General features: G+C 42.7%; 1 protein-coding gene across 2 annotated transcripts in view; it reads right to left on the bottom strand.

Moving 5' to 3' along the window:
- Positions 1-723: 723 nt before the first annotated feature.
- Positions 724-24,189, bottom strand: part of nsg2 (neuronal vesicle trafficking associated 2) — a 35,005-nt gene continuing 11,539 nt past the window's right edge. For both annotated transcript variants that reach the window (XM_084564154.1, XM_084564155.1), the window contains 3 exons: positions 23,937-24,047; positions 5,671-5,781; positions 724-2,243 (listed from right to left, as the gene is read on the bottom strand). In XM_084564154.1, coding sequence (XP_084420280.1) covers positions 2,052-2,243; positions 5,671-5,781; positions 23,937-24,047 — 414 coding nt within the window. In that variant the 3' untranslated portion in view covers positions 724-2,051. The remainder of the gene's footprint in view (positions 2,244-5,670; positions 5,782-23,936; positions 24,048-24,189) is intronic.

Raw genomic sequence — 24,189 nt, 5'->3', positions numbered from 1 at the left:
AACCACCACACCACTGTGTGCGTCTGTGTATGTGTACATGTATGTAAATGCTAGAGTATGTATTTATATGATGCTGACGGCCCTCTTTATATTATAATACTGTGGAATTGTAATTATATTGTTAAATCTGAATAAAGTTGATTAAAATAAAGGAAACTGATCTGTTTTTGTGATGTAAATGTTTAGTTTTGCAAATGGATCTCCAGCTGTCATTTGAAAACGCTTTGGTTTCACAGCTATCACTGATCTCTTACGATAGCTAGCTTCCAGCTGCAGTTTCCCAGAGCGATAGATCATAATAATAAGCCAATAAAAGAAACTACTTGCTGCGGCTGTTATGTCTTGGGGATATGAATGATTTCTTGAGTGATGCGTTTAGAAATGGGAGACTAATGGGTCAGATCTTCATTCTTTAACACAATCTAAATGTTGGCGTGGTGCAGGACATCGTAACTCTTCCTTTACTGATAAGAGATAATGAATTAACTTTTATAAAGACATTGTGAATGCTGAACGAACGCAGTTTGTTTTAGTCATTTTCTTCACCGTATCTCTAAGAGCTGTTGCATTCGGGGGCCTGTTTCACTCCTCCACAGTAAAAAAAAAAAAAAAAAAAAACAGCTGATGGATTCATTATAAAAACATGCCTCTAATTAGGGAAAGTCGGCTATTCATGTCACTCAAAACAGAGGCCTTATCTGCAATTCACAGAAGACTCTGCAGATGAATAACATATCCAGTAGCCGTTGAATACACTGCTATTTCTGCTGTCAATCACAGGTGTGTATCATTACTGCCGACAAATCTTCTCTCTGCAGCTCTGGAACAAGTCCCACACACGCACAGGCGACTGAATGCATATCCAGCGTAATGTGAATCTGAGTGGGAGCTCGCGCAAGATGAATGCTGTGCGAGAAGCCGCCGGCGTCGTTGCATCGCGCCGCCTCGGGCTCACGATAAACAGACTCAGCACGGGTCACAGCTTGTTTTTATTTGGAATTCAAACCAAGAGAAGAGGGACAGGGATGCACACTGATAAATTACACCAGGTATCGCTACATATCGACTAACGACGTCACAATATATCTCATTAAAGCGTTCTTGACAACAGATCCAACGTTATTTAAAAAAAAAATAATGAATAAATAAACAAAATAAGAGTACAGGAACAAAAGCCCATCTATAAACATAACGATACACGGCGGAAAATAAAGAGTTTTGGCAAGAGACGGTGATGTGCACCTTATCTCCTTTCCAGTCCGTATCATAGTGTTTAATGAAGCTACAAGACAGGCCGCTGAAGCAATGTGTAAGTAGTTCACATGAATGAGTAAAAACTATTAAAAGCTACTACGATGCACACACACACAAAACTAGCCTGGACGCACATCTGTATGTACAGCTTCGGTCACTGGGGGATGTCGGGATTTAAAACATATGGCACAGCACGTTGAAAATGTCATCGTATATGAGCTACCAAACAGCCATGATGGAGACATTAAGAATAGATGTTGGCCTCAGATAGACCAGCTGAAAGGTTGTTTTTCTTTTTAAAACTTTGTTACAGCGGTAAAAGGTCTGAACAAGAAGTTATCTGTGTGTATGTAACTAAATATCAGTAACTACGGTATACACACACACACACAAAATATGACAGCGGAGAATCTCACATAAACGGGAAGCGTGAAATTCAGCTTTGAATCGTGCCTTTGTACAAAGAGAGGCCTGGTAATCACATACAAAACATCCTTACATTACAGTAGAAAATAAATAGATCATGACAGTCAGTGAATAATAAGTTAGAGGAAGGAGGGAGTGACCGCGGTGATGAGTGAGGAGGCCGTGTATGGCAGACGATGATAATCCCAAGAGAGCGAAAGATCAGATAATCATGAGCTAGCATGTGTGTGTTTTAATGTCTCCATGCACGTTTTCACTCTATTTGTCGTTATATATGTCGTTTATTTCTAAACTGCCGCCTACATTTGTCTGCATGTGTCTGTGTGTCTGTGTGTGTGTTTGTTTACATCCTTTTAACCGGTTCGGTTAACTCAGTGGCCCTCGCCGCTCGGGGGTTTGGTGTCGTGCCCGCCCGCCCCTCCGGGCAGCCAGGGGGAGACGGAGTGCGAGGTGGTCTGCTTGGCCATGCTGTAGTGGCTGATCACTGTGTAGAAACGGCCCCTCGAGTTGGCGTCTTGGGCCGCGTAGTAGGCCTCAAGAGAGGCAGGGATACACCGCTTGTGCTGTGAGGAAGCAGGAAGAACGGGGAGGTTCATGAGAAACATCATAAAGCAGAGGAAAATGACTCAAAGCATTTTTGGGGGAGGGGTTCTGAGTCCTGACACCAAATAACTTTACCATGATGGCTGCAGAGTGCTGAAGCATGCCTACAAGGACTTTATATGTAATAAGTAAACGCACACAAATGCAGCTTTAGATTCACATTTTGGATTGTTGTTGGACCCCTAATGTAAAACAATATACAGTGCACCATGATATATGTTTAATGCATAGACTGTATATAAATATGGACGACTTGTTCCCACTTCCTTGCGCTGGCCAAACTGACGCTATTTTCTCTGGGATACGGCGGCGCCATGTTGCGAGCTTGAGGCCAGAGTCTGCGCAGTGCGGACTGAGTGTGGAGCCACGTGGAGCCACGTTATTAATGCCCCGCCCACACTTCCGCCAGACTCACTAGCGTCTTTGTTTAATTAATCCAACGCTCTACTCGACCTACACCAGTTACAAGGAAATGTTGGATTGTACACATATATTTTTACCAGCTCTCACGGGACCGCTTCACAGAGCAACTGGCATGGCAACTTATAGTGATCATGATATCACTTCCTGTTTCGATAGCAACAAATAACTGAAATTAAACTTAAACCATCCACTATGGCTCAAGTCCCGCCCACTAACATGGAGGGGGTGAAACTTATGACCTATACTGTAGCCAGCCACCAGGGGGAGCTCTACTTGCTTTGGCTTCACTTTTGAGGAGCAGTTCCACCGTCCATCTTTATTTACAGTCTATAGTTTAATCAGCCACACTTAGCAGCAACAATCACTCAACCAAGAGGTTATTGTTAGGACAGAAAAACAAGCAATTCTAGGAGGAGAGAAGGAGAAACCCTTCCAGGAGCTGTTATAAACCAATAATGGAAGAACATGGCCGAGGACACAGTGTTGAAAAGCGATCTGTTTGTCTAAATGGGAAAATGTTGTGTACGTGAACATGAAATAAGTCTTTTATATTCATATTTTGTCTGGTTAAGGTAATAATAAACTGCCGGTAAATACTTTTTGATGTTTGATTTAAACTGACAATATATATATATTTTTTTAAACTGCAGTGACTTAATGTTGACGACAGCTTTTAATCAGCGGCGGCTGTTTTAAGCTTCACAGACAGAGATGCTTCGTAGCCTCAAACACGGGAGGTGTAGTTTAACAGGAGAATCAGACTGTGTGTCAAAAACTTTTGTTATGAGAAAGAATGTCTCACAAGAAGAGCACTACCTCTACTGTCAAGGTCATATTTGCCGCCCTGGTTAAGAAAGAGTAAGAAGAATCCATTTACAGTTTTGAAGATGATACCACAGCGTGTGTGCGAGTGTGTTTGTACAACACTTTGGCACCTTGTGTATGCGCATGTGTGACACTTCTAATAATACCTCTGCAGACAGCAATCAGGGCCCCTGCAGAGGCTGTGGGTCTGCAACTAGATTTATTCCACCTTAAAACTAGAGATTCGTCCAGAGACACAGACATCCAAGGTGACCCCCTTCACAAGTGAAACTTGTGTTAAGTGGAAGGAGGAGGAGAGGCTGTGTGCATCCATACACTGTACAACCTTTTTTTACAGATTGGAGGATAAGAATCACCGTGAGAGACATTTTCTTTTACAACCTCAGCCGTAATGATCAGTCAATCATGATGTGGCTATTACTGTAAAATAGGCTGTACGTCTAATTTTCATTTAATAGTCGACACATCTAATAACACATTCTCGTGTGTTATGGGCTCAGTGGAGGCTCTGTGTTGAAGAGCAGGAGCATAAAATTACACTTGATTACTCTGGTCGTAACAAAACCGTGATAGCGCGGATTGATGTTTGCCCATCGGATGAGTCTCATTAGGCTCTTCCTGTAACCTCAGGAATTAGTCAGACTAGAGCAGGAGTGTTTATTTCTCCTCCCACAGGAGACCTAAAATACTTTATTTAGATGCTTGGTGAAGTAAAGAGGTGGCAGACTTGCACGAGGACACTTTGGCAAGGCAAATATATTCCGGTGCTGAATCAAAAAAAGCAACTGATCATGTGCTTTTCATTTTGCTGCTTTAAACCGAAAATCTTTTGGATTTGAAAGGTCAAAGAGGTTTTTATTTGTCATTTCAACTGTATATATAGCAGGTGCAGTACATAGTGAGATGAGAGGACGTTCCTCCAGGACCATGGAGCCACATGAAGACATAGGACTCAATACGAGGGACAGGCCATAAAGTGTGCGTGTGCAGGCTAATGCAGACAATAACAAAAAAAGTGCAGACGGCAGTGCCAACAGTGCATGAACGAGAGACAGCGCAAAGACAAACAATACAACGCAGACAGTGCAAAACACTTCGGAGACAATGCACTTCTAAAAAGACATTACACAGAACAGAGAGCAGCGCAGACTAACAAGCAGACTAACAGAGTATGACTTAGGGTGGCTGTGAACATTTGACTGATTTGCAGCATAATGTGTGCGTGCAAAGGATGCAAAGGGCTGTTATGAGTTTGGTTTATGATATTACTGTGGTTGTGGGTGACTGTGTCTATTTGTGTTATGGTTCAGTCCAGTTTCAGCCAGTTTCTGCTCCGGTTAAATGATAATGATGATAAATATGACAGTGTCACCTCATAGTTTCCACTGTTGTTGTGTATTTAACCACCTTATTCACGCCTCTGGATTCCTTGTTTGAATTATGGGTGTGACTTTTAATTATTCCTGTCAGTGAACCAGGACCTATGCGACCTATTAGCATACAAATATTAAATGGGTAAATATTTTTGGAATAGAAGCTTTACATTCCAAGAAAGTTTGCAGAAAGTTAGATAGGACGATTGTTAAGGCTTTTATGTTCGTATGGAAATACAGTAAACTGAAAACCCACTGCTGAAAACAGGAAGAGAGCTGTAAAAATCTACCTTAGCTTAGCATTAGCTAAACGATGTGGAGCTTTCAGGCTCTGTCTTGGCTTTGTGTCTTCTCTAGAGATGGACACGGTCCTGTTCCGCCTCATTCAATATAATACACTCAACTTAATTCCCGTGGAGGTGCTGATAAGCCACAGAGCTTGTATGGTTTTTTTCATCTCCCCATCGCGTTATCCCACGTGAGGTGTGACAAACTGTGTTCTCACACCATTTATTCCGCATTTAATCTAAAACAGAGGGGAAGACACTGAAAGCGTACGGCTAGCTCTGAGTGAAAGGAATTAGCAGAACATTCAAACAAGGTGATGTGAAAAGAGAGAAAAACAAATATGACAATTAAATGAGTCAGTAGTTTTAAAAATAACCTCAGCTGCATACACACCTACTGTAACTGTTAACCGTCTGGGCTCTGGATAAACGTGTTGATAAGCTGTGAAATGAAGCACCGCTTATGGTGTGGGTCTTACCTTGTAAATGAATCCAGCTGGGCAGGCGTGGTCGTAGGTGAAGGCTTTATAAACCACCAGGAACACGATGCAGGCGAGGAAGGCCAAGGCCAGGATGATCAGAATCGTCACCTGAGGGAGGGGGAGGGAGAAGAACAGACGCCGGTCAGGACGCGTGCGAGCAAGACAGCGAGAAAGATGGACGATGTGCGCTAGTGTGTGTGGTCATAATAAACGGTAAGAGGCTGCTGACTGAGGTCAACGGCTCCTCGAGGCGAGCTGAGCTCCTGTTGAACTGCGTGATGAATGGCTCAAGTTGTGACGCTGTCAAAAACTACTTTGTTTCCACGGACGCGATGCTGCTTCGGTTCGGATAAATGTAATGTGTGCAGGGCGACGTAAATCAGTGCCGCTTCCCTGCTTCTTTCTTTCCTTCTTTTATTAATCTATTTTTTTGACATTCGCCTCTAATACGCATTTTCCTCTGCAGACATTTTGCCTTGACACAGCAGAATGTATATAAATATACGCCGATCAGGCATAACATTATGACCACCTTCCTAATACTGTGTAGGTCTCCCTTGTGCCTCCAAAACAGTTGTGACTCATCAGAGAATGGACATGGGTCTTCTGAGGGTGTCCTGTGGTGTCTGGCAACAGGATGTTGTTAGTTGGGGGCCTTTGGGTCCTATGGGTTGAGGGGAGGGACCTCTCTGGATCATCCCACAGATACTTGATCAGTTTGGGATCTAGTGAATTTGGAGGCCAAGTCCACACCTTGTGCTGTTCTTCACGTTTTTTTCGTTCCTAAACCGTTTTTGTTGTGTGTCTGTGTCAGATCCATTTAAAGCCATTAAAGTTAAATCATACTAAATCATAAATAGCAGAAGAAATCAAAAAATATCTTTCCATCCAAACATTTAGACGTCCAGGTTAAGGATTCCAAGAAAACTGTTAATAAAAGCTAAGAAAACCGATGGTGTTAAAGTGATCAGTTAGATTATTTTGTCTGAGATTTGCACACAGTTTCCATGTTGTGATATATTTCAATAATCTGTTTTTTGGGCCCCATTTCCAATTTTATTTGATGTTTTTTTTCCCGTGCAGACATCTCAGTAGAGTAGAGAGTAGGTTCAGTATTAATATTCATCACCATGTTGGTTTAAATTTAATAGATGTTCGTTCTTGTGCTTTGGACCAACACGAATCAATCAGGATCCTTCCAGCCAAAAAAATAAATAAAAAGAGTTTTTTAGTCCACCCATGTCAACAAGAGAAATCAATTAGGCCTTCATCTATTTTCTCGGCGTCTCCAGGAGTTTACTGCCAACAGCAGAAGAAAGAAAAATGCTCTTCAGTTCCCACGGTAAATAAGGAAGCAAACAGGATGAAGGATTATATTTTCTCACCCTGCAAGCGGCTCCGAAGTGTTCTGCAAAAAAAAAACTCAGACAAACTAAAATGTTCTGGTCACTTTTCACAACAAGGAGCTATGAAATATTATCGATATTATGTAGAGAATCAAAATAATAATTATGCGCTGTGGAAAGAGCCTAATATCAGCCAAAAGCAGAGCTAATCTGAACTGATGGAAATAACACATTTATTTCTGCGTAGCTGCTGCAAACGGTGCAGTTTGAGGTGTGAAATATTCATTTCCCTGGCAGGCAAGACAATGCTGCAGTTAAGTCGATTAATATATAAAAGGATTTGTTTCCTCCTACTTTCTACTTGACACCCTGATTGGGCGCCTCTGAGTGAGCATTTAATTAGAATTATTCAAATCAAGAGCAAAGGATAGCTGTAGGTGCACCGCTGGGTCTCTCCAGAATAAAACACTGAGCAAGTGGAAAAACAGAATCTTCTTACTTCCTGTTTCCATTTTTAGACCCGTCCCCGATTTACCGCTCCCTATACGATCTGTCACGGCGAGATGTCAGACCGGTTCCACATGGGTGTGATCGTCAGTCTCCATCAGCGTTATAAAGGGGGTGGACAGGAACATGCAAGCTAAGTGACTGTTTAGTTGGTGTCAGCCGGGGGACACGACCTCGGCTGCTGCTCACGCTCTGTGGTAAATCACATCTCCCGCGTTACATATATGGCGAGGACGCATTTAAAGTCACGGTGCCCCCCCCTCCCTCTCTTTCTGGAGCAGCTATAGACATGGAGTGACTGATTGAAGCTCATGAAATGGCTTATTTAGGAAAAGGGATTACTGTAAAGCTCCTCATATCGTATCACGGAGGACGCAGTGAGATGGATTCATGCATGTGGACGCTTTGAAACAGGAAATTAAGAAGTCGCTAATGACTGAGGAGATTTAGGGGAAGCTAAAACTGTCATATGTTTGTCTGAAATTGTCACCCGGCAGATTATTTACTGAAAGAAACCCGCTTTCTACAGAATACACTGATAGCACCGTTCACTCTTTAATGAGTTTTAACATTAGGTCATGACACGGCACATACATGGGAAAAAGATTAGAGCTGAAACGCAGACTGGTGCAGAGTCTGTTAACGTTCAATTAGACTTTAATTGCAGATACAACACAGAGGCAGCAGCTTCAGGCAAGAACATACCGTAACAGAAACGGCCGCTCTAAAATCCCTGTTGATGCAGCCGCGGCGGGCGGCCATGTGGCGTGTACATCCATTAAAAATCCATCCCGACCTTTCTCCATTATTCATAATCTGGCTGAACTGCGCAGAAAACCTGAGGAGGTCGTCAGGGTAACACCACAGCTCGGGGACAAAGACTCCCTGATCCGCTACAATAAGATAAGACTCTTCATCACCTTTCTTTTAAGCAAACACACCAGTAAAGGATCAAATGAAATGAATGTCAAAATGAAAGGATGATACACTGATCAGGCGTAACAATATGACCAACTTGCTGGTATTGTGTAGGTCTCCCTTGTGCCTCCAAAACAGTTGTGACTCATCAGAGGCTTTCTGAGGGTGTCCTGTGATGTCTGGCAACAGGATGTTGTTAGTGGGGGGCCTTTGGGTCCTATGGGTTGAGGGGAGGGGAATCTGCAGATCATCTCACAGATACTTGATCAGTTTGGGAACACCTTGTGCTGTTCTTCATGGTTTTTTGAGTTGTTCCTAAACCGTTTTTGTGTGTGTCAGGCTGCATCCTGCAGGGGATGGATGCTGCCATCAAGGAGTGTCATTGCTGTGGGGTGGGGGTGTCTGGTCTGGTCTAGGTGGGTGGTACATGTCTAAGTAACATCCACACGAACGCCAGGTCCAAAAGTTTCCCAGCAGAACACTGAATTGTCACAAGATGGTCAATGTTACTTAATTCTCCTGTCAGTGGTTATAATGTTGTGGCTGATCTGTGTATGTCCAATAAAAGCAGATTCTCCCACCCACGTCAGTCCATTTTCTGTTCAGTGAAGCCAGTATTTGTCTGTAGTTTTCGTGCCATCCTCCACCTCTATCACAACCAACACAACCACCGGCCTGTTTGCTGCGAGACACTGATAGCAGACAGAGGTTCGCTTGTCTCGGATGCAGGTGGAACAACATGTCCTTAACAAATATTGGCTCCTCCGTAAGTAAAGGTTGGATTGACTACATGGCTTGTAACTGTGCCTGCTCGGCTTTAATCATTTCCCAGAATCCACCCTGGGGCCGACAGAGAACCCCATGTGTCTAAGTTTCTGACTGAAAGTTGTTATATTTAAAGCTGCACAGAGCAGAAATGCATCCTCCCAGAACTCCTGAGGATTCACACTGCTTGCATACATGGATCTGACAACAACAAAGCTAAACCAGAGCCACTCAAAAAAATTTGAGGTAGGGTTTATCCAGTTATAATTTATTAATTCAGAGTAATACAGATATGTTAAAACTTTAAAACCTTTGGTTCTTTTACATGTTTTAATTCTACTGGTTTATCCCATGCCACAATAAGAAAAATGAATACAATAATTTTTTATGTGCTGTGACATAAAGATTGTTGCCTGAGAACAAGACACAGTTCAACATCTTGGGAATTGAGTTTATTTGCTGAGAGTTGGATTAGAGGATTAATACCACTGTTTCTTGCCAAGGACCAGTTGCTAGGTAACCACCACAGACTCCAGGAAGTCACTGATCCAGGCCAAGAAATATTCTGATACGTAAACACTATAGTTTCTGTTCAGATTAAATAAACAATATGAGAAGGAGTGAGATCCAGAGGTTGCTGGCAGGGAGACTTTGACTTCAGCCACCATTTCTTGTCTTGTCTGTGCTAATATAAGTCTACATACGTGATATGTAGTCATCATCTAACAGTGAAGAATCTAAAAATCTGAAACTTTTCCTCTAAGATCTGTGACGACTTTGCTGTTAAAGTCAAATAAAGTCAGAAAAACGATCTAAAAGGTCAGAAATGAGGAGAAATGCCCAGTACAGTGATATCATCTTATTGCTTGAAGGGTTTATAAAACTCATTGTAGAGAGGACCTAATTAGTCACAAAAGCCCTCATCTTTGTGGACTGTCTAATCAGTATTCATTCACTCATTTATACAACTGAGAAGCTGGAATCTGTTTCATTCTTTTCTCAAAATGTCCCAAAACCACTGACTGATTTTAATATTTGTAACTTAACTTTCTGTCAATCAGCTTTGAGCGCACATGCTTATTGATGCATATGATGATTTTTTTTTTTTAACTGTTACTTTTACTCTTGCACAACATATAAAAAAATCAGAGAACTGACAGGCGGCTGCAGCTGTTGACAGTTTTGTATTAAGCCATAGACAGTATAAAGACGGACGGCAGAACAGCTCCTCAAAAGTGAAACCAAAGCAAGTAGAGCTCCCCCTGGTGGCTGGCTGCAGTATAGGTCATAAGCTCCACCCCCTCCATGTTAGTGGATGGGACTTGGGCCAAACTAAAACCCAAAAATACACGACAAATAATTTCTTTTAAAGGATGGTTTCTGTCATTTTCTGTAGTTAATATAATACTGATGCATATTCAAGTGTCAATTTTTCTGATAAGTTTCGTTTTTGTTAGTTATCTGATGCTACGGATACAGGATGTGACATCATCCGTGAAGCTGTCCCTTTTGACTGTGAGAGTTGTAAAAGTAAAAGATGGCGGCGCCCGAATCCAGAGGAAAATAGCGTCAGTTCGGCTAATGCAAGAAAGTGGGGACGCATTGTCCATATTTATATACAGTCTATGTATTAAGCGCAGACTTTAATTAAAGGATGGATGTAGGGACTGAGTCTGAAAAGTGAAACCATACCACTGCAATACCACTGATGCTCACCAAGTGCTGGTTTTAATTAATCTGTGGATCCAGTAGAGTCTTACTAAATATTAAGATATTAAGTCTGTATGCTTTGTTCCACCTAAAAAGGAAAAAACAACAAAACAAGGTGGTGACAGCCCATTGCTAAGCGCAGGGCTTCAAAATAGTCGTCCACAACCCGACAGGTGACGGCACTGTGGCATCTGTGACTGCAGATTACTTATCTACTGTTTACCCTCTCATAACACAGACACATACAGTACCATCTGCTTGTTTTTCTCCAAGTCTGGATCTAGACTGTAGAAAATAAGTGACTGTGTGAGAGCGAGCGTGTTAGTTTCCACAAAATACATTCCCTTTAATTATTTATGGATGCACAGTGCATCACAGGTTCAAAGGCAGACCTTTTTTAAAACGGATATCCTTCTTCACAGCCTGTTTCTCCACTGTTTGACATATGATTTCTCTTTTTTTTTTCTTAACGCTGCGCCATGTTAGAATGCAACACAGCACCCACACAGTCACTGCTGTAAGTTGACAGGCCATATGGGGGAGCAGACACCTCCTCACATTCACTCGAGGAACAGAGGAGAATATGTAAGTGTGTGCTGTAGTGTAGCGAGAAAGGTGGGCGAGGGACGGGTGGTTGGGTGGTTGGGGGGCATGATGGAGAAAAATAGCTCCGATAGAAAACTGATAACGGAGTGAGCAAAGTGAGAAATAAAGGAAGAGATGACAAGGACAAGAAAGCGGCGAATGATGGAGATCCAGGGCCAGATGGAGAGTCTCGTCCCCTCCATCGGTAGCAGGTGGAACAGACGGAGAGGCAGGCGGGGGGGGGGCAATACACCACCGACGGAGGCATAAACAGCTACCTTTCATTCATTTTCCTATTAACCCCCTGACGCCTTCTCAATAGCAGCTCTAAGGGAGCTCAGTAGTTCACTTTTTTATAGATTTTTGTTGATGCATTTAAAACAGTTATTAATATAAAATGGTAAAAATATACTGAAATACGTCAAATGCCTTCGAGCTTGGTGATTAATGGACTAAAATGTATGACAACATACACCGAGCAGGCATAACATTATGACCACCTTCCTAATATTGTGTAATATTGTGCCTCCAACACAGTTGTGACTCATCAGAGAATGGACATGGTCCTTCTGAGGGTGTCCTGTGGTGTCTGGTAACAGGATGTTGTTAGTGGGGGCCTTTGGGTCCTATGGGTTGAGGGGAGGGACCTCTGTGGATCGTCCCACAAATACTTGACTGTTACTTAACATCCACACGAATACCAGGTCCAAAAGTTTCCCAGCAGAACATTGTATTATCACAAGATGGTCAATGTTATTTACTTCTCCTGTCAGTGGTCATAATGTTGTGGCTGATCAGGTATGCCTTGCTAGTACCGGGTTGGACCAATTTTTGTCTTTAAAACTACCTTAATTCTTCGTGGCGTAGATTCAACAAGGTGCTGGAAACGTTCTTTAGAGAGACTGGATCATATTGACATACTAGCGACACGAAGCTGCTGCAGATTTGCCAGCTGCACGTCCGTAATGTGAATCTCCATCTGAGTAAACTAAACTCATTGTCATGTTCATGAGACGATTTAAGCTTTGTGATATGGTACGCTATTATGCTGGAAGTAGCCATGAGAAGATGGGTGCACCGCAGTCATTAAGGGTTGGGCATTGTCAGCAACAACACTCGGGAGGGCTGTGGCATTTAAATGAGATACGACTGGTGCTAAGGGCCCCAAACAGCGCCAAGAAAACATCCTCCACATCATTATACCACCAGAACCCGCAGCCTGAACCGTTGATAAAGGCAGGAAGCCAGAGGACTCAGATGACTGCTCATTTTTTAAACAACCCCTAGAGAGCCTGTAGAGTAGGTCCTGAGGCATTATTACCAAAAGTAGTAGTGCACAAATAATTTCTGCACTTCCAGGTGATCACTTGAACAACCTGAGTCTTTCTCCCAAATACTTTCCAATTGTCAGAAAGGGCCTTGGCGAGTACAGAGCTATCATCGCAGATAAAAGCAGTGACAAAATAAGAACAAAAACAGCTAATAAAGAGCAAGTAATAAAGCCGAATTTGGTTGGGAACTGATGACTTCAGACCGGCAGTTTCAGCTTTATTTAGACATACAGGGAATTTGAGTCTTGTGGCTTTACACATCCACAGGTGGAAGTAGTTTACAAATGTGCAATCAGTGATATTGGAAATAGTGATGACAATAAGTCACTGAATTTTAATTAATCATTTAAGGCTAATGTTGAAAACATTAAGATTGATTACTTGTCTTGACTAAAATCATTGCGGATCAAATATGTTTATAAAGTGCCCAGTATTTGGTCTGTTCCTCATATTAAGACATTGTTGTGTGCATGTTTCGGGCATTTTTCACAATTTCTCTACATTCTCTGAGCCTACATACTGTGTATATATAGTATAGTAGATGTACTGAGTCACATATATATATATATATATGTTTAAGTCAGGGATAAGCCAGCTGCATAAAAATATAAATGAAATATTCTCTTATCCTCTTAAGGCAGCTCTGTAGGTATGAAATTAATGACGTGGTCGACGGGACACCTGTTAGGGCAAATGGTTTAAAAAGTACAGCTGGTCAAGAGTTTCATTTGCCCGTGTCCTTGGAGCAAAATACAACACTCACACCGACTCGGTCACTGTAGATGGAATATTAATGCTCAGGCTCTGTAAATGATGCCTGCTTGCATGAACAACAACGTGGTGCTTCTAAGCTTCTTTCTTCACAAAGAGAGAGAGAGAGGAAAACAAAAAAAAATCTTTTGTTTTTAGTCAGTGGAAAAAAAAAAAAGGACAACTCTCAAAGCGGGCATTGTTTTGGGAGCCGACTACCTCGGAGAAGAGTATCTGAGACAGGGCAGAGGGATGTCAAGGAGACTGCGTGGGGGGATTTGGGCTCTCGAGAACTGGTTATCCGGTTGAGACGAGCGCAGCTACAGTAGTGAGGCAACAAAGTACAAACACTCTGCTGTCGAGATGCATCGTGTCACGGATGGAAACACAAACCGTTAAAATGCCAAATTTGACAAAACACAAGATTTTGAGGTTAGGTGAGGTCTGCGCAGAATCTAGTGAGCTTATCAATCTATCACCCCTTTTCTAAAACTACGTACAAAACGTGTGTGTAGTGGTTATTTATGCAGCACACATGCTGTTTTGTTTTTTTTTCTGTGCATGTGAGGGGATTTTATAATTGAGCCACCATTTCATGGAAAAGGTCACTGTGCAATGCAATCAAGAAAACAGCTCGTTCAGTAAAGCCACACACGAGTGAGGGTGTTGATGACAGCAGTCTTAGATCAGATAGATTAACAGAAATGCGGTAAATGAGGTAAAAAAATGTGGTTGTGCACATTCAGAGGTGAATGAGCTCCAAACGCTTTGTACTTGAACGTCCTCTGCAGCCTTGTTTGTAGAAAGCACAGTAAGAGATGCTTCATTTTTCTTTTCAATCTCGCACGTGTCCACACCTCACACATGTAATAACCAGCGTTTATGTGCAGGGTACACTTCTATAACAGTCAGTCAACTTATCTGATGTAAGGATCCAACTGCTCTGATGATGCTGTAATACTAAAAAATCATGTGCAACTGTTTCTTGGCCTATTTTCCAGTTGGCAAACATCGACTCTTTACACTCCAAAAAACATGTTTTATGTAAGAGTTAGGATTACAACCAGGTTTTACATCATCTATTGTGTTTAAAGGACTTTCCCAAGAATGAAAACTTAGTAGAAACTACGCTAAATATGAAGTTAATTAAACATTAAGTTGCACACAGAATCAACGGTACCGAGTGAGTCACGTTCAGCAGTAGATAGATGCTAATTAAGCTAATGTCTCCCATTTAATTGAGGTCTCTATGGAGACAAAAGTTCAACGCTTTTTTATTATTATTATTTTGTTTTTTTTTTGGTGCACACTTTCATGTTAGTGCAAGATACAGCTCGGAAGGAAAATGTGCTCCAGTGGTTCAGACAAATCAAACAGCAGCTGGAAAACAGAGACGAGGACCCAGGGGTGACAGAAAAGGTGAAAGAGACAAAATGAATCAAGTATCTGTGGGATGATCCACAGAGGTCCCTCCCCTCAACACATAGGACCCAAAGGCCCCCACTAACAACAATCTGTTTCCAGACACCACAGGACACCCTCAGAAGGCCCATGTCCATTCTCTGATGAGTCACAACTGTTTTGGAGGCACAAGGGAGACCTACACAATAGGAAGGTGGTCATAATGTTATGCCTGATCTGTGTACTGTACGCCGTATGTAAGTATAAATACAAACAAAATAAACCACATAAATCTAAATGTGAAAACACACACAGACACTCATGGTGGTTCAGTAATAAGTCTCGGAGGAGAAGCTAAACATCTGGATTAGATTTGCTAATCGGCTCCTTCTTTGCTAAATGAAGACGCTGCACAGAGAGATGTTGTTAATGATGTGAGCAGCCTCCCAACACGCAGCACACCTCCAAACAGCTGTTTACATCACGAGACAAGGTTCATTACTCTAATGTCTACCCAGCTCTCGGTCTCCTGGGCACTTTCTCATGCTCCTGCATATGCTCACGTACACAAACATGCACGTGCACGTGAGTGTTTAACAAGTTGCATATACAATCTATTAATTTTAACCGTTTAATCTCCTGCAAATACCTCACACTGTAGTTTTTGATGCAAGTAGTCATTTAAATAATTCCAACCTTGGAGCCGCTGGGCCTCAACAGTCCTACAGTAACGTCGCAAATGATCACTAGAGAGTTGAGCGGACAGATAGAGAAGATTTCTGTCCTTACAGAGGGCAGATGGAGAGATTCTGGAGATGGGTAACACTGAGTGGGAAGAAGGGGGAGTGAGGATTTGTCTTGAGGAGAAGAGCTCCGGGGGTAAAATAGATGACGATCTAAGCTGCCGCCTGCACATCACAGCTGAAAACTACCTCTTCACTCTCAGCTGAACGAGACCGGAGTCGAGATACTGAACCGCGGAGACAAGGACTATCCTTTTTTCTTTTAACATGTGATGTGGAGCGATAGCTTAAGAGATGAACAGACTGCAACACGTGCAACGTTTAGTCTAGAAGGAAGCGGACAGATGTTAAAGTGACAGGAAACAACAGAGACAGAAGAAGCGGAGGGTCAGACTAGTCATCCGCGGTCCGTCTGCCTCCTAATTGCTCCCACGGCGCGGCTTGTCAGAACAACAGCATCAAAGTGAAGGACTCTGGCTCTGAGGACAGGAAGCACAGTGACCGCTCGATTTCTGTCTCCACTTTATCATTTTCAGCATCAAAGCCTTGCTGCTTTTTATTTTTTTTTATTTTCTATGTCTCCATTTCTATCTGTCAAGTCTGCAGAGCGAGCAGGCCGTGAACCTGAGCGTCTGCCATTAAGGAGTCGAGATGCAGCTGAAATGTGCTCCTCGGCCTTTAAAACTGAAATAAATCCCCATTGTCATAACAAAAGCATTTTCTGATTTAGCTTTTGTTAAAGTGGCTGCTGGGTTAATTGCAGCCATGGACAAAATAAACTGAGGCATAAATCAAGTCGCTGATTTCTAAATAAAATGTTTTTTCAAGACATCCATCCACCCTGAGCTCCTCCCTTCGTGGACTTCGTAGCTGTACAAAATACTGTATTTTCTTCCTCTTTAAGGTTCGACGAACAAAATTCATATTAACCAGTCAAGGGAATTTTACTTGGACATAAAATGGAGGACAGTTTTGAAGATAACGTTGCCCTGATTCACATCTCGTGTAAAATAGATGATGATGAAACATGGTCCAACTTCATCTGGCCTTATCGTTGGTAGCTCTCATTTTGAAGTGGCTCCATATACTGATAGCGGCACTTTGAAAACTGAAAACAGAAAAGCACTGATCCAAAACTAGCTATTTCTTAAAGGCGCAATTAAGAGATTTTTAATCTTCATCCAGATCTGCATCATTATACTCAGGGATAGATGGTATCTTAATAGACTGTACTGCCTGGGGAAACTCAGGTATTTTAATGTGTTCAGCAAGTTTCTGGAGATTTTCTACCAGTCTGTTGTACGAGCGCCCTGTACTTTGCGGAGGTTTGTTGGGGTGGCAGTACCAGAAAAAGGACATCAATAGGATTGACAAACTGATCTGAAAGGCCGTACACATTGTTTGCAAAGAGTTAGAGCCGGACTATAGAGGGGCAGCGGAGCTCATTCTCCAAGAGACTCATTCAGCTCTGCTCCCACTGTGAACACTACAGGACTTCATTCATACCTGCTGTACAACAACTCACCTTTCTATAACAGATAACTCCATGTTATTAATGTTAATGCACATTATTGCACCTTATTTATGCTTCCTATAAATATTTATTTATTTATTATTAATATTTACACCTATCTTACACCTATTTTTCTTTTTACTAGCGGTTTTCAAGAGTATTTCTTTTGAGCTACTATGATAAAGCACTAATAGCTATTTCCTTGGGCCTAAGTTTCCACCAAAATGCCTCTTCAGAGAGTAAAGCATGGACTCGTTGGCCGTCGATCAGACTCAGGAATCCCTTTTAAGTCTTGGCAACGGCTGAGTTATTAAATCCAGCAACAGAGATGTGGCAGATGCAGCCGCCTGTGTGTCCTTGTCTAAAAACATAGATAGGACGGTAGGTCGTAGATGGATTCGGGATCCGTTTCGTGTAATCGCAAATTGGATTTTTCTCTTCGCCTTGACCTTTGAGATAAAAACCGGACATGTGATCAGAATTTTATTCAAAGGTTTCTTGTGTATATATGAAGAGAGAGGGAGAATGGGTAAGATGCAGGGTTTTATGTATATGTATTCACATCTGCTGATACCGAGGCTGTGACGGGAGATTGAAGTACGCCGTCCTTTGAGGTACGGCTTGATACGGGATCTGAAACAAGAAGTAGAGCAGAACGGAAACTATATGGACTTGGAAGTCATCCCAAAATATCTGTCTCTGGTGTTATCTGTCTGTCTGTCTGTCTGTCTGTCAGTGTCTGACACCAGAGACCTCTTTGCAGTGAGAAATTACTCCGACTTGTGTCGACTTTGAGGCCTTTGGGACGGCAGACTGACCTAACCAGGACTGTGTTTGTGGTTCATTGGAGCGTGAAGTCACATGTCGACTTAGATGGACTTTATTGATCCACAAGGGAATCTACTTGGTCACAGTAGCTCAGTTGCACGTAAAAAACAAAAACAAAAAAACACTCTTGAAAACCACTAGTAAAAAGCAAGGTGTTGCTACTTAAAGTCTCTGCAGCATCTCCTTCCTGTCTGCTTTACACTGATTTACCCACAAAGTCAATACAACCATCATATCCAGCTGATGTCTAAAGTGAACACAGGAGCCGGAGCCCATTCATAATTTACCAACAGCCTGCAGCTCAAAGCTCCAGGATGCAGGGATCACATCTGGAAAGTTCATTTTATCACAAGCCAGTTTTTGAACAATAAGACGTCTGTGAGTTTCTGCCAACGGGAGCTGGCACAGTTATAACCGTGAGTGTGTTTGTGTTAGAAGATCCGTAAAAAAAAAAGAAAAAAAAAAGAGTTTGATGAGAGAGTGTGAGAACGCTGCTGCCAAGTGTTGGCTTGTTGTGACACGAGCGAGGACAAAAAGAGGAAAGCAGGTGAAAAGGAGGAGAAACGGTGAAGTGGAGCGAGAGGTTTCGAAAAAGACGCGGACGGGAAGAGAGGGAGGGGTGAGCAGATAGGGAAGATGGAGAGAAGGTGAAGAACTATAAGTAACCGGTGTGAATCTCTGAGCCGGTTAACTCGCACCTCGGTCACCAATTACTTTTCTTAGCCGCCTCTGGGCAAAACCACAGCTGCCGAGGAGCAGATAATAGTTATAATAATTCAAGTGAATTACTACATTCAAGTCAGCTCAGGACTTAAAGGTTAAAATTATTTCCGATGTGTGGAAAAAGAGAAGATGAAAGTAGAAGTGTAGCCTTGAGGCACATGTGCCTTAGGTTGTCTGTCCAGAAATATATTCACCTATTACGTTCCCTGCAGTAGTTGGATTAAATTTCATATCCAAAGTTATATGTACGATCAGGCATAACATTATAACCACCTCCCTAATATTGTGTAGGTCTCCTCGTGCCTCTAAAACAGTTGTGACTCATCAGAGAATAGACATGGGTCTTCTGAGGGTGTCCTGTGGTGTCTGGCAACACAGTGTTGTTAGTGGTGGGCCTTTGGGTCCTATGGGTTGAGGGGAGGGGCCTCTGTGGATCATCCTATAGATACTTGATCAGTTTGGGATCTAGTGAATTTGGAGGCCAGGTCAACACTTTGCATTGTTCTTCATGTTTTTTGAGTTGTTCCTAAACCATTTTTGTGTGTGTGTCCTGCTGGGGATGTCTGCTGCCATCAAGGAGTGTCATTGCTGTGGGGTGGGGGTGCCTGGTCGGGTCTAGGTGGGTGCTACATGTCTAAGTAACATCCACACGAATGAATGCCAGGTCCAAAAGTTTTACAGCAGAACACTGAACTGTCACAAGATAGTCAATGTTTTCCTGTCAGTGGTCATAATGTTGTGGCTGATCTGTGTATGTGGATACAATATGGGTAAGATTTTACATTTTGTTACCGTAGTTTACGTTTGTTGTGTCTCTAATTAGCCACAATATTCTTCTCTGCTTTGTTTTACCGGAAGCACATTCTGGCCTTTTTCTTCTCAAGCGTGACTTGATTAGCATTTTTGTTTTGCAGCAAAAAAAAAAAAAAACTTAAAAAAGGATTAGCCTTAAATATGCAGCAGTGGTACAGTGGATCTTTTAAAAATAGATGATCAGATTCAGCACGAACACATTATTATTATGTTGTTTTCCTAACACCTAGTGTTCTCCATGTAGAGCAGAGGAGCTGAGAAGTCCCACATTAACAACAACAACAACAAAAAAACATCTTGTCTTCCTCCCTCAGATGTTTTCTCTCCTTAGCGCGTAACATTCAATCTAAGTCTAATCGATTGTTCCCTCTATTGTTCACCTGGCTCTGTGTGGGTGTGTGTCAGTGTGGGGGTTTCAAACAAAGGCTATGAACACTCCCTACAATCAGTGAACTATTAGTCATCCAAAACAAGGAAGAACGATGCGTAGAGGAGGAAGAAGAGGGGGCCGTGTAAGGTTTCAAACCACAGCAGTAATTACCTGATGAAGGCCTTCTGTGTAGGTGGCCGACTGTAGCAAAGCTTTTATCTGGAGGTAATAACGGGATAATTGTTTTGGACAACGGCTCCCTCTCCTGCCGCTACCTGCACAGGCCCGCTAACTTCCGCTGGCACCGAACGTGATCGGCTTGGCAGTCGCGGCGCTGTTGTGCGGTTCTGGGCACGAGTGTGGTTTCGAAGGGGAGGTGGGGTGGAAATGCGGCCAACTGCACCATGTTTTCTGAACAGCGAGCCAGAAACCGAGCAGGACAACACAAATTAAATCTCCCCTTTCCTTCACCAATCTCTACACCTGCATCCATCTCTCAATCCCCGTCCTACTGCGCCAGACTAATCCCTCCGCTCTTCCGATTCACATTTTCAAAGACGCTCTTCCTTTTATGAGAACGGCTGCAGCTGTGTGATGGATTAGATGTTTTACAGCAAAGTTATGCACCCTGCTGACTTCAGACGTTTGGTTTGAATGCTTTCATCTGTGATGATGGTTTACAGTGGAATAGGGCACTTCTCTGTCTGGGACGTTACAGACAGAGAAATTAAGCAGAATACATTAGTGTTGCATTAACGGATTAAGTTCAAAGACTTTTATTGTTTGTATTTTAAAATCTAGACAGAACATTTTACCTTGTTTCCCCCCAATCTAGCAGATATAAAACTGCCAAATGCATTTTACCACACAAACTTTACTTTTGTCAAACGCTGGCAAAATGTTGGTCAGATATTTGTTTGTCATTTGGTGCAACATCCTGTTGTTTGTTACTGTTGTATCACTCTTCATCTGTTACTCCTCTTCCTCCTCCTCCATCCAACGCCAGACGTCTGCAAGTTCAGCTTGCTCGACATGCGGCGAGGTTTTTAGAGAGCTAATGAGACGGGAAACGTGCCGTCCCCAGTTCGTTCATGGAACAAAACAACTACAGGGAATCCACTGCAGCCTGAGTCTTCTGGGAGTAATTAGGAAGACAGAGGAAAAGGGGGAGGGAGGAGATAGACGATGAGGGATGGAAAAAGACGACGACGGTGCGAAGAAGGTGAGGAAACAATGACACATGAACTTGATCTAGAGGGAGGGTTTTTTAGGAAACAGAGGAGAGAGCAGGATAGAAGGATGAAGCCAGTGCCACATATACTGCATCAGGTGCTAGTGCTGTTAACTCTGACAAAAATCATAACTTTTCTTCAATTTGAACCCCTGCTCACTCCAGTTTTTCTGCTTTCCTTGCATGAGCATCATTCTGCTGTGGCCTTGTATGCCATGGTGGATAGCAGCTGCAGCTAAATATATGAAATGTAACATTTAGAAATAAAGCTGCATTGCAAAAAAAAAAAAGTATGAACAAAATCTTGCCCCGCAAGCAGAAATATACAAGGGGAGGAAAGAAAGGAGCAGAAGCTGCTGGAGAGTGGTGGCAGGAACAAGGCAGCGAGGCAGGCAGGCAGATTAGAGAGCATTTTAACACCCTGAGCTCTTCATCCATCAACACAATCTGCAACGCTTTGAAGAGAGAAGAGATGTGCAAGCTTTTCATCCAGAAATGTTTGCTCTGCACTGCGCAGTGTGCGGCGCTCTGTGCTGTGTGTGTGTCTGCAGAATCAGCTCCGTCAGTCGAGCAAATCGAGCGGTTCAGTTGAGCAACCAAAATGAACCAACTTTGCACAAAATCGCACAGAATGAAACATTTCTGCCTCAACTAACTGAAGCTGACGTGGTGGGGCAAGACAGAGAGGACTGTAAAGTCTGCTGCAAGATTTCAGTGAACTCTGATGAGCAACAATCTCTTAAAATGTTGACTTGACAAAGATGTAGAGCAACGTACACCGATCAGGCATAACATTATGACCACCTTCCTAATATTGTGTAGGTCTCCCTTGTGCCTCCAAAACAGTTGTGACTCATCAGAGAATGGACATGGGCCTTCTGAGGGTGTCCTGTGGTGTCTGGCAACAGAATGTTGTTAGTGGGGGGCCTTTGGGTCCTATGGGTTGAGGGGAGGGGCATCTGTGGATCGTTCCACAGATGCTTGATGAGTTTGGCATCTAGTGAGTTTGGAGGCCAGGTCAACACCTTGTTTTTTTGAGTTGTTCCTAAACCGTTATTGTGTGTGTGCCTGTGTCAGGCTGCATCCTGCTGGGGATGGGTGCCGCCATCAAGGAGTGTCATTGTCTTGTCTAGGTGGGTGCTACATGTCTAAGTAACATCCACACGAATGAATGCCAGGTCTAAAAGTTTGCCAGCAGAACATTGAATTGTTAATGTTATTTACTTCTTCTGTCTGTCAGTGGTCATAATGTTGTGGCTGATCAGTGTATATGGACAAGTCTCCAAAAAACATGTCCAGTAAATCATACAACAAAATGCTTAACAGTGAGCCAGAAGAGTCAGCGGTCATGCCAGCAGCTTTTCTTAGAGCCACTTAGAATAGCCAACGCAGCGCTTTATGCTAAATTGTATCCTGTTTCAGTGGTGTAAAGTGTTAGCATGCTAGCATTAACTAAACTCAAAGTATAGACCAACAGAGATATCCATGAACCCTGCGTGGCTTAAAAAACAACAAACAAAAAAGACAAGCTCTCTTTCAGATATGCAAAACTACATGTGTTCCCAGTTAATTATGTATTAAAGGTCCACTGTAGAGGATTTAGTGGCATCTAGTGGTGAGGTTGAAGACTGCAACCAACTAAATACCCCTCCTTTTTTGAATGTGTGACAGTCTTTGGTTTAAAAGTCACCACTTCACTGTAAATATGTGAAAATATGTGTAAATATCTGGGTTACAAACTACACATAGATCATTTGTGTGTGAATGAGACATATATGCTGTATTCACACTCTCTACCTTAAAGTATAGTTTATACAAAAGGCTACGGGACTTCTAACTCCTAGGAGACTGAACATCAGATTTTATGCTACGCTTGTCCATCCATACTGCCAAGACACCAGGTTCACCTCATGGTTTTGAAGTACCGCAGGGGCACAGTTTGCTACTTAACCTTGGCAGCAGTGCGCCAGCGTAGCAGGCTGTGAATATGTATGTCTCAACCTGACAGATTTCAGCAGCCTCTTTCTGCGTCCGGTGTCTAATTCTCCTCTCTGTGCTGCTCTTAAAGCAGCGTTCAGTGTAACACCTCTCATGTTCACACACAGCCCTACACAAACATGTGCACAAAGCTGCTTGCGCGCTTTTCCTCCTCCCTTGCTCTCTGGCAGGGTTGCCATGGAGGGAGGTTTTCTTTGCTGCCATGACAACACGAGGTCTCTTTGGACCCCACTAACGGCTGGAGAACCAAACAGACAGTAGCTGGGTGGTGTAGATTTATTTTTTGGAAGATAACTCTGTGATTCACGCTGCTGAAGTCACCTGTCTTACACACAGTATAATTATAATATTGATTAAATGGGTTTTAATGGGGATGCAAAAACTTGAGCTTGATTGTTTTTTATCTGCCTAACATACAGCACAGCCCGGTAGTTTTTATTCACAGTAGTCCCAACCACGACTAAGAATCATCAAATAAAGCTGAGGGAGAATCTTTGCTATCTGGGAAACAACGAATCATTTCAAATCTGTCTTTAGTAGAAATTCATCTGAAACATGACAAAAAGTCCCCACAGGACATACACAATACAAGCTAGTCGCACGGCTCTAATGTCAGATGAATCAATATCCTCCATGCAAGTGAGTTGTGATGACAAAACGTCGACTGGACATCTGTTATTGTTAATACTGGAGTACAGTATGAGGTTATTTTTTATTGCATTGGCTCTTACCTTCAGTCTCTCAGACACTCCGTCAGTAAAGCTGATGGTGAACTCCTCCACCTTGGGAACCTTCAGCCGCTTTTTCTCTGTCTGGTACTCCGTGCGAGTTTTCACCACCACCTGAAGAAGAGGGGAAGTTACAGTTAGAGGGGTTAAATACTCGTGGGACGGGGAAGTCAGTGCAGAGTGCATGGCTGAGTATTATTGAGTCAGTCACATTTCAGATGAAATGAGGAAGACAAGACACGATACGACACGATAC

This window comes from Chelon labrosus (assembly GCF_963514085.1).
Source record: "Chelon labrosus genome assembly, chromosome: 17".
NCBI lineage: Eukaryota > Metazoa > Chordata > Actinopteri > Mugiliformes > Mugilidae > Chelon > Chelon labrosus.
Note: the sequence above shows the minus strand (reverse complement) of the source record. Positions and strands in the feature narration are given on the sequence as shown.